Genomic DNA, 14,165 nt, shown 5'->3' on the forward strand with positions numbered 1-14,165 from the left:
TGCTGCTTTTTAATATAAATTACACTTCAAATATAATGGCAGAGAAACATGGAATAATGACAACTTCCAACAATCTGCTTACATGGTGTAGTTAAAAAGAAGCCAGATTATTTTCTGTAGGGAAGAATGTCTATCAAACTCTTACAGTGTTTTAAAAATCATGGGTTTATTTTCTATATTCGATAATGCAGAAATATTTAAAAAATCTTAAAATATTTCTCGACTGCATTGGAATGTGGGAGGTGAAGGTTCAGGACTTTTTTTTTTTTTTTGATTCAGCTTCATTCTAGTGCTATTTTCTGAATAGGTCTTAGTTGAAATATTTGAATTTGAATTAAAATTTGTTCTTCTTAAATATATTATGAATTGACTACTATGATTTTGACTGTTTTATATTTTTCTGTGGTTTTGGAGTGGTTCTGTATAGATAATGAAATATTAATAGCAATTTTCCTTTCCAGAAAATATTTTGTTAAAATCAGTTGCCATTATCAAATTAATATATATATATATAAATTCTGGACCTCTTATTAATAGTTTAATTGCTCAGTTTTTGTTTATTTGTTTGTTTGTTTTTTTCCCCTATTCTTACTGTATCCTCACTATGCATAACCAAAGGTTTGTAATCATGGTTATATTATGTCATAATTATGAATGTGGGGAAATACACAAGCTTAAGTAATTTAAGTAACTATTTTCTGTCGAGGATAAAGAAACTGGTGTATCAAATTCATACGACTATTCTAGTGCTTATAGAATACATTTTTTAACTGGACTTACAACACTGTAGGTTTTGAGAGTAGGTTAGTTAAGGATATAGAAGGGCAAATGTATGTGGTTTAGTTTGGTGGCAGAATTCTAGTTTTGTAACTGAAATGGAGCAAGTGTTTCTTTGCTAATAAAGATGTTTCACATCTTGTCAAGGACTATTTTTTGATCATCATGTGCTTGAAATTCTTCAGCTATTTCCTTTCAGGTTGAATTCATTAGACTCGCAGAAACTAAATTGACATTTTGGAAGGTGTTTTTCTATTATTTACTGTGTGGTGGTTTTGCTAGGGGGAAAGATGCTCATTCTCTGTCCAGATGTGGCATTACTTCTGCTGTGCTCTTCATCATGACCTATGGACCATTCTACCTCCCAAGTTAGCCCAGGAGATTCTTATGGATGTTCTAGAGCAATCTTTAGCCGTGCTGTCCTCCAGATATATGCAAGCCTGTCCCAGTTACAAGAGAACCCCACAAATCAGGTAACAATTTTATATTTACCGTATACTTTTTATAGGTAAAATACATAAATCTTAGTTTTCTGCTATACATTGCTTTAGTTCAAGTTAAATGTTAATACACACGGGGGGGGGGTATAAACAGAACATATTTTCAGGATCATTTTAATTCAATATATTTTTTTATATTTAAGTATATTTGGTAGTTGTATACTGAAGAAGGCAGAATCAAATAAGTATTTTTGAAATTGTGATATAAACTGCTTGACATTTTGAAAGTTTCATGATGAAGAGTGGATCGAGGAGTGGTGCTGCAACTAAAAAATGTGAAAAGAATTGGCATCCTAAAAATCATACCATTTATTCATGAAGAAAACTCCATGTGTTCTATTTTTTTCATACACCTTTTCAAGTGAAAGACCTACTGGGTCACATCAAAATATTTACTAGAATGAAGACAGCAGTGCAGAAGGCTGTTCCTTCTCCTGTCATTTTAGGAAAGAGGAATTTGAAGTTCTCCTTGTTTGGATTCTTTTTTCCCAGAGGCTCTTTTTAATAAATATTAAAACAGGTGTTTTGAGGTGGAAGTTCATCCTATCTCTGTCCTTTCACTTTTTATCCAGTGTTTTGTTTGATTGAATAAATAGGTGTATTTGTCATCCTGCTCTTTGCTACTCTTCTTTACTACATGAATATATGTGTCTGTGTTTAAATGTTGAAAGTGATATACTCCATGGTAGCCATGTGAGTGAAAAACCAAAGAGGTTGTCATTTGTAGGAGATGGAAGACACTCAGCAGAGATGTTCTATGTGATTAGTGAGCTAAGCATTATGTGCTGACTTCATAAGTTTTATTGTGAAGAGGAAAACAGCATCATGGAAGGTTTAAGTAATTTGTACAAGCTCACGTTCTTGATATAGCTGGGGAAAAAAACACAACCTGTTATTCAGGGTATTCCAATGTTTACATGCTTTATTTCTACCTTAATTTCAGTTCTAGGTCTTTCTTTATTTTCAGGTATAGAGAAGATAGTTTCATGCAAATTTTGGGAAAAATTTACTGGAAAAAAATATATACCTCAGATATTTAAGAATATATATTGATACAGTATTCCTTAAATGTAGAAATAATCGTTAGCTTCAAACTAGTGAACAAAACTGAACTTTTTGCGTTGTCTTTTTTGAAGATAAGTTGTTTTGCATAAGGTAATTCATGAATTTATCACTAAATGAATTGAGTTATCCAGTCATATGCAAATGAAAAAACAATTTATAATTTATAATAAATAATAATATTATTTAATACATTTTAACACTGGTTTTCTTTATATATATATATATATATATACACACACATATACTACTGTGCTTTGGGGGATTCTTTTCTCTCAATGGTTCTTGAGATGTTAGAAATCTATAATATTGCCAAATCCCTGTTCACATCTGGTTGCACAGGTTTTCCAAAAATAAGAGGAATCTTTAAAATGCAGATGATCATATATTTACCCATCGGCTTTTAGGCACTCAGGTGCTTCTTGAAGTCCTACTTCATGCCTGCCATATATTTTGTGTTATCCGCCTATTTACTATCTCTTGTATGTCAGCATCCTCTTGTGAAATTTTGTTGTTGTAGTTTGGGTTTTTGCTATTGTTTAGGCCAATTACCCATGATACTCTGCTATTCAATATCAAAGTAACTGATTACTGACTCAGAAATGTTCTGCATCATGTGTTGCCTGTCAGCTGAAGTTCTGCAAACTGAAGATTTAGTTCACTTGTCATTAATTTTTTCCTCTAGTAGAATTTGAAAATAGTATATACAATCTAATATTATGTTATCATAAGGAAAACTAAATTAAATTTATTTGGATGTAGTGTAGAAGGTAAGTTGTTCCCATCTAGTGGCGTGGTCCTTTTAAAAGGACATTTCCATATTTTGCTAGTCTTCTGTTGACTAGTGTCAGTAACAGCTTTTCTGTGACAGAGCTGCATATTTGCACCATAATAGCTTCAGAATTTCTACAGTAGGGACTGATGAAAGATGAAATTTCAAGTCAATGCTATAATTTAGGTATTTTTTGTTGTTAGAAGAGAACTCTCTAATTGAAATTTACCACTATCCTAATGTCCTATGTATTACTATTTTCCCTTTTTCTTTCCTACAGAATAGATATTGCAGCAATTTTGATGTCCACTGAAAACATGCTGTGGTCAGTTTGTAGTTCAGTACAGGAATTTCTGAATCCACATGAAGACAGAGATCTCAAGATCTATAAAATACATACCCACTGCAATAATCTGCTCTCTGTGCTAGCTATTTTAACTTCACCACTGAAGAATTTGTATGAGTGAGTATGAAATAAACATTCAATTTGATATAAAATAGGGTATTGAACTTACACTGATGTATTCTCAAGATGAATAGTTGTGCTGAAATACAAATGCAATGCACATTTTTGAAACAATTTGATAACCTTTGAATGTTTCTTGATTTGGTCTTGAACTCATCTTTGTGATCTTGCTTAAAGACCAATAACGTCTACTGGGATTTTATTAGCTTTAGATTAACCTCTTCAATGTTCAATAGAATGTTCTGCAGTCATCCCATAATAATTCTATGAGTACTAGAATTTAAAGATAATTTACTGAAATTATTATCCGGTTACATGACCAGCAAGTGTTAGCAATTTTTAAATATTTTTTTTAAGAGAAAGAGTACAAAACTCCCATCTTTATAAAAATTATGTCTTCAGAAGTCACTAATGCAAACTAAAAGAGACATTACTTGCACTGAAGTTAGATCTGAGTCTTCAATTGTTTTTGGTGCTAAAAATTCAGAAGTAAATTCTTTTGTAAGAGAAAATACAAAGAGAAATCGCAAATTTGTATATTAGAAAATGAAAAAAGTCAAAACCTATTCAACTGTTTTTTATTTTATTATTCTAAATAAGAATATTCTTAGTAATACTAGTGGTACAAAGAGGAAGATGGAGTCCTTAGTGTAAGTTTCTTTAACTACATATTTGTTGCCATATGTGGTCTCATTTCAATATTTATGGGATTAGTGGAACATGCAAAAGTGGATTGTAACTGGGTATGTGATCTTATATAACTCAAGCTTATGTAGATACCAATTAAGAGAGTGCCTCAGGAACAAATTAAGTAATGCTGCTGTGGCAAAACTAAGGTGGGCAGCAATGGACATTGTGGTAGCTGTAACAGCTTCCACTGTCAGTTTTAACATGTCACCTTTCCTTTGTGAAAGCACTTAGATCTATGGACTAAAATAAGTATTCTGTCCCTTTTAGCTATTCCAGTCTCCTCCACTAATCAATGTTGTTTACAGATTTATGTATACCTGGAATGATAAAAAATGTGTGCCAAGCTCAGAACTCACTGAGTTCCAGTGTAAAGTACCAATGAAGAGGGTGAGAGTATTTTGTATTTTATGTAAAATCATAGAATCATAGAATATCCTGAATTGGAAGGGTTCCACAGGGATCATAAAGTCCAAATCCTGGGTCTGAACAGGACCACCCCAAAATCAGACTATATGTATGTCTGAGAATGCTACAGATTTACTACTTGGTCATATAGATTTCATACTTATGCATTTAAGTTTCAGGATACTAATTTGGTTTTCTAAATATCAAAAACTTGACATGTACAGGATATAACATTTTTACAAAGTCCTCTGCAAATTGCAAACAAAGCTGACAAATTTTGCTTAAGAAGAATATAAAAAATGTCATATTTTGTTATATGTTTATAAAAATAACATTAAAACTGAAAATCATTGTTAGAGAGATGATGCATGGTTTTTCTCTGAGTTCAAAGGAATACATTTTATGAACTGTGTATTCAGCACTTTTGTTTTCAAAACCCTATGAGACTCTATATCAAAACAGTTCTTTTATAGTGCATGTTTCATTACAACCAATATTTGTCAGGTAACCTAACCCACTAATTATATTTCAGATTACAAGGAAAAGACAGGTTTACCAGATTAGTTTCTCAAATGACTATATCCAATTGGTAGTGCTTTCATATACCAAATTTTATGTTGAATTTCTAGGTTCGTTAGTTACTGAGCTATATGTAGTTCATCACATTAAGAATCTATCAATAACAAATTTAGAGGTTATGCATGATTTTAAAGGAATATTAATCCTTCATCAGTTCTCTTTAGAATTACAGCTGTATAATCAAAATTTCCATCTGTTATGTTCATTCTATACCTTTGAAAACTTCGGTAAAATTAACTGGAAGTGAAGTAAAGATTTTGCTATTAAATCTATCATGCTCTCTATTTGTATCACAAGATTTCCCTGCAGGGGATAGTTTTAAATTAAACTTTGGACTGCTTAAGAAAGTCCTGTGTAATCATAAAAGTGTTGATGACAGACCATTGTGTTTCAGGAGTTTACTAATAATAGTACTGGCTAATTTCCAGCTTACTAGAGATGTGGTATTGGCTATTACTTCAAGGGAATTAGAATTATTCAAGAATCTTTATTATGCAGCAAATGCAGCAAAAATAATAGGGGTGCTGAAAAATTAATAATATACTTAATTTAAATGAACTGATTCTGGCAGATGGTTTCTCTTTCCTAATTCTCAGATCAGACCTTGTGCTTCCTACTGTCACTTAGTATCTTTTCTGTATGAAAAGTGTGCAAGATTCACCTGTGAATCTTGGGCCATCGTCAGTTTTTAGCCCTCACTCTTTTTTATGTTTCATTTTTCTCCACTCTTGTCTGGCTTTTCTGAAGTGACTTCAGTATAGTCACAGAATCACAGAATGCTTGGGATGGAAGGGGCCTACCATGCTACAGGGTGAGACTTCTTAAGCTAAGTCATGTTAGTCAAAGCTCCATCCATCCTGGCCTTGAGCACTTCTAGTAAGTAAATATCAAGATCTAAATTGGGAGGACCCATTGACTTCCATGGGAGTAGAGAAGCCTTGCAAAGAGAACTTGACAAATTAGAGGTCTGGGCAACCACATGAAATTTAATAAGAACAAGGGCAGGATTCTTCACCTGGGATGGGGACAACCCTGGCTGTACATACAGACTAGGGACAAGAGGCTTTAGAGCAGCCCCACAGAACTGATCTAGGGGTTATTGTCAAAGGCAAGTTGAACATGAGTCAACCATGTGTCCTAGCAGCCAAAAGGGCCTATCAAATCCTGGGGTGTATCGGCCACAGCATGGCTGAGTGAAGTGATTGTCCTGCTCTGCTCTGCACTGGTGTGGCCTCACCTTGAGTACTGTGTGCAGTTTTGGGTGCTACAGTATAGGGACATAAAACTATTAGAGATTGTCCAAAGGAGGGCTACGAAGATGGTGAAAGGTTTAGAAGGCAAGATGTATGAGTAGAGTCTGAAGTCGCTTGCTTTTTTCAGCCTAGAGGAGCCTGAGGGGCTGCTTCATGGTGGGACACAGCTTCCTCACAAGGGGGAGTGGAGGGATAGACACCAATCTCTTCTCTCAGTGGTCATGATACCAAGCCTGGCAGAGTTCAAGAAGCATTTGGACAATGCTCTCAGAAATATGGTTTGATTTTGGGTGGTCAGGTGTAGATCCAAGAGTTGGACTTGATTCTTGTGGGTCCCTTCACACTCAGGATGTTCTATGATTCTGTGATCTCACTGCAAGGCCTCTACACTCTCAAGAGAGTTAACAGCTCCTCCTAATTTAGTATCATCTGCAAACTTAGTATGCATTTGAGTCCTGCATCCAGATCATTTATAAAAACATTGAAGAGAACTGGCACCAAAATGGATCCGTTGGGAGCCCTACCAGTGACCAGTTGCCAGCCTGCTGTAACCCCATTGCTATAACCCTTTGAGCCCAACCTGCCAGCCAATTGTTCAATTATGTATTTGTCTAGCTGTGTGCTGAACATTTGTCCAGAAGAATACATGTGAGAGATGGTATTGAAAGCTGTGCTGAAATCCAAAAGATAACATCTATTGGCTTCCCTTGGTCGACTAGATGGGTAACTTTGTCGTTAAAAGAAATTAAGTTAGTTGAGCACAATGGTACCACTTGTGAACCGGTGTTGGCTATCAGCAAAATGCATTGTCTTTCAAATGTTTTTTCAGTAACTCCCAGAATGATCTTTAATTTTATCAGGCATTGAAGTGAGACTGACAGGCCTGTGATTTCCAGGGTCTTCATTCTTGCCCTTCTTGAAAACTGGGGCAATATTTGCCATCTTCTAGTCAAGTGGGACCTCTCCATATTCCCAAGATCCTTAAAAAATAATTGAGAGAGGTCTCACAATGACATCATCCACTTCTTTCATCTGGCTTAACTGGTGTCAGGTAGATGAAGAGAATTACGGTCTTTAGTTTGCTTGCCGTACTCCTCCTAATGCAGCCTGGTATATGGTTTGTGCTATTTTTAATGAGACTACACTGTGGCCTCATATTCAACACTGTACAGGCCATAAAACCCAGGTTCTTCTGTAAGGTTGGTAATCAGTTCCCAGCCTAGGTTATTATTGTTCTGTTGCTGGAGCACGTTACCTCATCATTACATTAGTAAAGATGCACTTTACCTCAGTGAACTCTGTGAGTTTTCTGATGGCCCTCTCATCTTTGATTCATCACTCTGCTGTTTGTTAACTCCCATACCTACTCCATCCAGTTTAGTGTCATCCACAAAGGTGCATTTTGACTGTACGTTTTTTTTATTATTTTTTTGTCCTTTTTGATGTAGACTATATCACCAGCCTTTCCCTCATCCACCAGGTAGGTCACCCGGTCATAGAAGGAGATGAGGTTGGTCAGGCAAGACTAGCCTTTCGTGAACCCATGCTGGCTGGGCCTGATCCCCTGGTTGTCCCACATATGCTGTGTGATTGCATTCAAGATGACCTGTTCCATCACCTTTCCAGGCACTGAGGTCAGGCTGACAGGCCTGTAGTTCTCTGGGTCCTCCTTGCAGCCCTTCTTATAGATGGGAGTCACATCAGCAAGTCTCCAGTCATCTGAGACCTCCCTGGATGACCATGACTGCTGATAGATGACGGAAAGCGGCCCAGCGATCACATCCACCAACTCCCTCAGCACCGCCGGGTGGATCCCATTTGGCCCCATGGACTTGTGACAGTCCAGGTGGAGCAGCAGGTCTCTAACTGTTTCCACCTGAACTGTGGGGATTTTCTTCTGCTCCTCATCCCAGACTTCCAGGTCGGGAGGCTGAGTACCCTGAGGATAAGTGGCCTGACTAGTAAAGACAGATGCAAAGAAGGCTTTAAGAACCTCTGCCTTTTCCTTATCCTCAGTAGTCATGTTCCCCCCCATGTCCAGTAAAGGATGGAGATTCTCCTTGGCCCTCCTCTTACTGTTAATATATTTGTAAAAACATTTTTTTTGTTATCCTTAACCATAATGGCCAGGTTGAGCTTGTGCTGGGCTTTAGCCTTCCTGAGTTTTTCTCTGCATATGCTGGGAACCTCCTTCTACTCCCCCCGAGTTCCTGCCCCTTCTTCCGCCAGACATAAACCCTCTTTTTCTCCTGAACACTCAGAAAATGTTGCCTGTTCAGCCACACCGGTCTTCTTCCCTGACAGCTCATCTTACAGCACACAGGGACAGCCTGCTCCTGCGCCTTGAAGGGTGCCTTGAAGGAGCCCCTCCTTCTTGAGGAGTATCCAGCCTTCCTGGGCCCTTCTTCCCTTGAGCACTGACTACCAAGGGACCCTCCCTACCAGTGTCCTGAACAATTCAAAGTCTGCCATCCGGAAGTCCAAGGTAGCAGTGTTACTGACGCCCCTCCTGACTTCACCAAGAATAGAGAACTCCACCATGTCATGGTCACCCGTGACAGCTCCCTACCACCCCATCTCCCACCAGTCCTTCTCTGTTCATGAACAGCAGGTCTAGCAGGGCACCCCCTCTGGTAGGCTCATTAACAGCTGAGTCAGGAAGATGTCTTCCATGCACTCCAGGAACCTCCTGGACTGCTTCCTCAGGGCTGTGTTGTATTTCCAGCATATGTCTGGGAAGTTAAAGTCCCCCATGAGAACAAGTGCTGGTGATTGTGACACTTCTGCCAGCTGCTTGTAGAATGTGTTATATATTATTACATATATTATATTCCTTAGTATTTTGTGCTGAGTAGGAGATCACAATTTTTCTTTTAGTGAAGATCATAAAGAGTAAGGTGGATGCAGCTTTTCATGATTTTGTAATACAAATTATTATGTCCTGTTTTTTCAACGAAAAATCAGGCCAATGACTTGAATTCTGAGAGAAGAATTTAGAGATTCTGTTGGTAAAATTGCTGTCTATTGGGTAAAAATTTAAAAAACTGAAAATAATTCCCTTAACCTTATGAGTCACTTGTTAGTCCTGTTTCTTCCCTATAAAGAGCTAAATTCTTCAAAGTCTACAAGGAAATACCATTAGGATACATCTTGTTGGCATTTCATTATTTCACACCTGCACTGATGTTTACCAGATCAATTCTCACCTTGTCATACTGTACAGAAGAATAAAACTCCTGTAACTTGGAATCTTGCTGTGGTATTAAATACTTTCACAGATGCTATCCACTGCTTTGAGACTATAAGCAGCTGCTTTAACATATCTTGTAGTCAAAACAAATTTCCTACTACCTATTATTACACTTCTGTCAGAAGAGTAGTTGATTTAAACAGTCTGGCAGAGGGTTGGTTTTGCCTTATGTTCTGGTAAGAATTACATAACGAGCAGTGGACACTGAGTACTGCTGGCACCATTTTATTATCATTACACACTTCACTTTTTATAGTATTTGAAGGTAGTAAAATTTAAATAATTTTTTAAACCATCACATTTTCTCCATGTCAGTTTCAAAATTTGCAAAGAGGTTTTGCTCTAAGCCTTAGAGGCCAAATGTATGCCCTGTGCTTGTCATCAGGAGACAGCTAAGACACCATATTTAACAACCTGCATTAGCCTGAAATCTCTAAAAGAGTTCATACACAATCCATAGACAAGATGTGGTCTTTTTTTTTTTTTTCTTTTTCTTTCTTCTTTTTTTTTTTTCTTTGATAGCCACCCAATCTGTATCTATCATTCTTTCTTGTAGGAAGTCGGTCCTTTGCTATATTAAGAGAAATATTTCAGGGGATGAGAGACAATAACATTTTTTTTCTTGAATTTTCTCAGACTGTTGAAGTTACTGTTTTTGAAATAATTATTTTTCTGTTTAAGTACTCCCTTTATTTACATTATGATCTCAGCTTTAATTTTTCATGAATTCACAAAGAGTACAAATTTACAGTATGCTTACCATTCTGCTCAGATATTGCTTACTTAAGATCATTCTAAAAGTCTGTAATACATTGTTTCTACTAGCTTTGTTTGATCAGTAATTTCCAAATAAATCTCCTTATCTTTTGGAGGAGTTCAGAAGCTCTACACCTGTCTTCCTCAAGCAGAGTGTAATTTTCTTTCATCTGCAGTCATATAGGCAAACAGTGACCTTATAGGCATTGTAGCTGTACTTCTAAATTACAGATATACAACTGTGAAAAAAAGTTTAAAAGTAATTTTAAATAATAAAATGACAAAACACAAATACTGTCAATGCCACTGTGATACAGCACCCTATAAGAAAAAGGAAATTTTATATTTTAGGTAAGGAAATCTTCGAGACTGTATTCCAATTGGTTTCCATTCTATCTCCAGTTTTAAGTGTTTAAATCTACTCTCACTGTTTCTATGTTGTGACGGTGACTTTTTTATGCCATATAAAAAGATTCTCCTGTCCTGAGAAAAACCTCATCTTTCTTCCTTAGATATTTTAAATGTCCTTCACCTCTTACTGCAACAGAAAGAATTCTTACTGAAAATTGGGAATAAAACTAAATCTCTCCAGAAAGTAAAGCAAATATACTAAAATGCCAGTTCTAGAGCCCAGAACTGGCATTTTTAAAGGTAATTACCTTTCTTGCATATGTTGTGTTAAAGAGTAAAGAACGTTGGCAAGACCTGAACCCCCTTGCATCCCAACTTGTTCTCAGATATCAGAGGGGCTGGGGGTGGCTGGGCTTGGATTCTCAGTGTGCCCAATTCAGCACTAAAGTCCAGTCGCATCCAATATACCAAATTACCACAATCACGAACACACAAATAATACAATACACCTTCAGTTTAGCAGATTAACAACTGGTGTACTTTACTGAAGCTACAGGAGGACAGGTTCTTTTGGATTGCCGGTGACAAAGACACTGTCTGCAAAGCACGTGCAAATACCAACAATATGACTAACACAACCAGCTACATACAAGTTAGCTTATGAAACAACTCTATAGAGAATGTTAGGTTTCTTGGGGAAGCACTAGGTATAACCAAGGGTTCAAGTCTGACCCAGTAGGCATCCCTGTGGGGGGGAAGAGAGGTACAGCCCATGAGCCCACCCCAAAAGTCAGTGATGTCCTCCTGACTTGTCTGCGATGTTGTCTTACAACATTAAACAACTTTAAAAACCATCTAACATTTTTCCTCTCTGGAGCCTTTTTTTTTCACTATGTTCCTGCTTTTAGGTGGAGCTTGAGTTGCTCTTTGTTATGATTGGTAAAAAATTGTCTTGCTTTTGCATTAAAGTTACAGGCTCAGAGAAATTCAGAGCACATGCTCATTGAGGTGTGGTTGCACCTTGGAGGCACACAGCCTTTGGGATGGAGGTGTATTTTGTCATTGTAATGAACTTATAATGAATAAAGTTCACCAGAGGACATAATTTTGTGATCAGTTTGGCTCAGGGCTGGCTATGCAGTCTGTCAGTCCCGTAAGTACCATCAGGCTCCCCATCCCTGCAGTGATAGCACAGAGCTTGGTTGTGGTGTCTTCACTCCGCTCCACTCTCTGTGCTATTTCTCTTAGAATCCACACACCAAGCTCCCCTGGTGTTCCCAATGTTTAAGGCTGCAGATTATGTTGCCAGGGGGACTGTTGTGGAACAGACTCCTTGCATATCTACCACTTCTCACCCTGAAAATATCCTCAATATTGAACCTTCTCTTAAGATGTGGACACACCTTTAGTTTCAATAAGTCACCTCCACCAATTTTTCCACAACGTAACTTGGAAAATTCAGCCATGATACATAAAGAAACAAGCTTTAGAGAAGGCAAGTTAGTAAAATGAAACATTCACAGCCAAGTAAGTCAAAAAGTGAGTTGCAAAAGGAGTGATAATTTATAATGATTAATGGAGTGTGGATGTAAGGGATGACATCCCTTCTGCAGAAATTGCACTTATTGTAAATGAGAGTAAAAAAAGATGAGACCAAGGGACATCCATTTCTATCACAGTTTATTTCATTGTAGTTGCTACAGAGTTGTACAAATACTAATATATTTATTAATTTTTATTCTTGTATTTAATAATTCTTAAATAATAATTTAAGTCAAGTATTAATTATATCATTTCTGTCCTTACAATTACATATGTGTTTTTATAATCAAATAACATCAGTAACAAATAAGAATAGTTAATTTTTGTTATCAGTTCACTGAACGTGATTTTTGCCTCTTGCAGCCTTTAGGTAAGAGAAGTAATGGAGGACGAGTGACATAAAACTAATTTATCTGATTCTTCGGCAGTCCTTATTTTTTTTAAAAAAAACAGCAGATATTTCCACCACTATTCTATCTATATCTTACAAGCCAGTGAAGGAGATCTAAGTCTTCTGATTCATTTTTTTCCAGTTCCATCCAAAGTCTATGTCTATTTGGATGTTAATGCAAAAGATAACCGTTATAATTTCAAAAGATATTTTACTTATGTTTATGATACTGATATATTGATAATATGATGCATGTATTGTGCAAAAACAAAAGAGCAATAGAAATAAATGGCTGAAGAGCAATTTGCTTATTCAATGCATTTTAAAATATAGTTTGAAAACCTGCTATATGAGACTAAATATATGAAGACAATTGCTTTAACTGTACTGGAAGTGCTAGATACTGAGCTACAAACAGTGAAAGCAAATAAAATGAGAATGACATATGTAGCATCAAATAAGATCATAAATCTGCAGTTACATATATGCGCACATATATGTAGTGCTAGATATCATAAGGGATTCTCCATCTTCTATTGATATATATATATTTGTATTATTGATTCAAAAGGATTTTCAATGTCCCATGTGATTCAGAAGTTTGTTTTCTCTTCTCTTCTCTTCTCTTCTCTTCTCTTCTCTTCTCTTCTCTTCTCTTCTCTTCTCTTCTCTTCTCTTCTCTTCTCTTCTCTTCTCTTCTCTTCTCTTCTCTTCTCTTCTCTTCTCTTCTCTTCTCTTCTCTTCTCTTCTCTTCTCTTCTCTTCTCTTCTCTTCTCTTCTCTTCTCTTCTCTTCTCTTCTCTTCTCTTCTCTTCTCTTCTCTTCTCTTCTCTTCTCTTCTCTTCTCTTCTCTTTTCAGGACATTTATGAACAGTTCTGGAGAACATCTTCCTCAAGTTATTTCCAAAGACTTTTATCACCCATTACACTGGTTATTTTGCATACCATCATCCTTTCCTTCCTTACTGAAGTGAGTAACAAAAGTTGATTTTAATAAAACTACCAGATAGTCAACATTAATCAAATAGTTTGGAAAAGATTATGTCTGGATACATGTCTAATTAATATTCTGATGAAACAATATAGAAGCATTTTTGAATATTCGTTACAGATTCCTCTAGTCTTCAAAGTTAAGAATTTATAAGAAAGGTCACATTGAAAGCAGTGTACTGTGTAGTTTTTTGCCCATATATTCATTATGTTTGATATTTGAATTGTATTTAAGGTTTTCTTGCTTTAATTAGAGTATATAGCTCTTGACAATAATGTAGTTCAGCACAGGTGCAGTTCTCAAAGACTTATAATTAAAGGGGAGATAAAGAATGTATGTCTTTCTGTTTCTGATTGCTGGTTAAAAAAGGGTCCGATATAT

At 36.4% G+C, this 14,165-nt stretch overlaps 1 protein-coding gene across 16 annotated transcripts in view; it reads left to right on the forward strand.

The window, feature by feature from the left end:
• KIAA0825 overlaps nt 1-14,165 on the forward strand; it is a 259,062-nt gene that overhangs the window by 96,446 nt on the left and 148,451 nt on the right. For all 16 annotated transcript variants that reach the window (XM_083817020.1, XM_083817019.1, XM_083817027.1 and 13 more), the window contains 3 exons: nt 1,060-1,250; nt 3,392-3,574; nt 13,653-13,763. In XM_083817020.1, the coding sequence (XP_083673146.1) occupies nt 1,060-1,250; nt 3,392-3,574; nt 13,653-13,763 (485 nt within the window). The remainder of the gene's footprint in view (nt 1-1,059; nt 1,251-3,391; nt 3,575-13,652; nt 13,764-14,165) is intronic.

Source organism: Anser anser (assembly GCF_964211835.1).
Source record: "Anser anser genome assembly, chromosome: Z".
Classification (NCBI taxonomy): Eukaryota; Metazoa; Chordata; class Aves; order Anseriformes; family Anatidae; genus Anser; species Anser anser.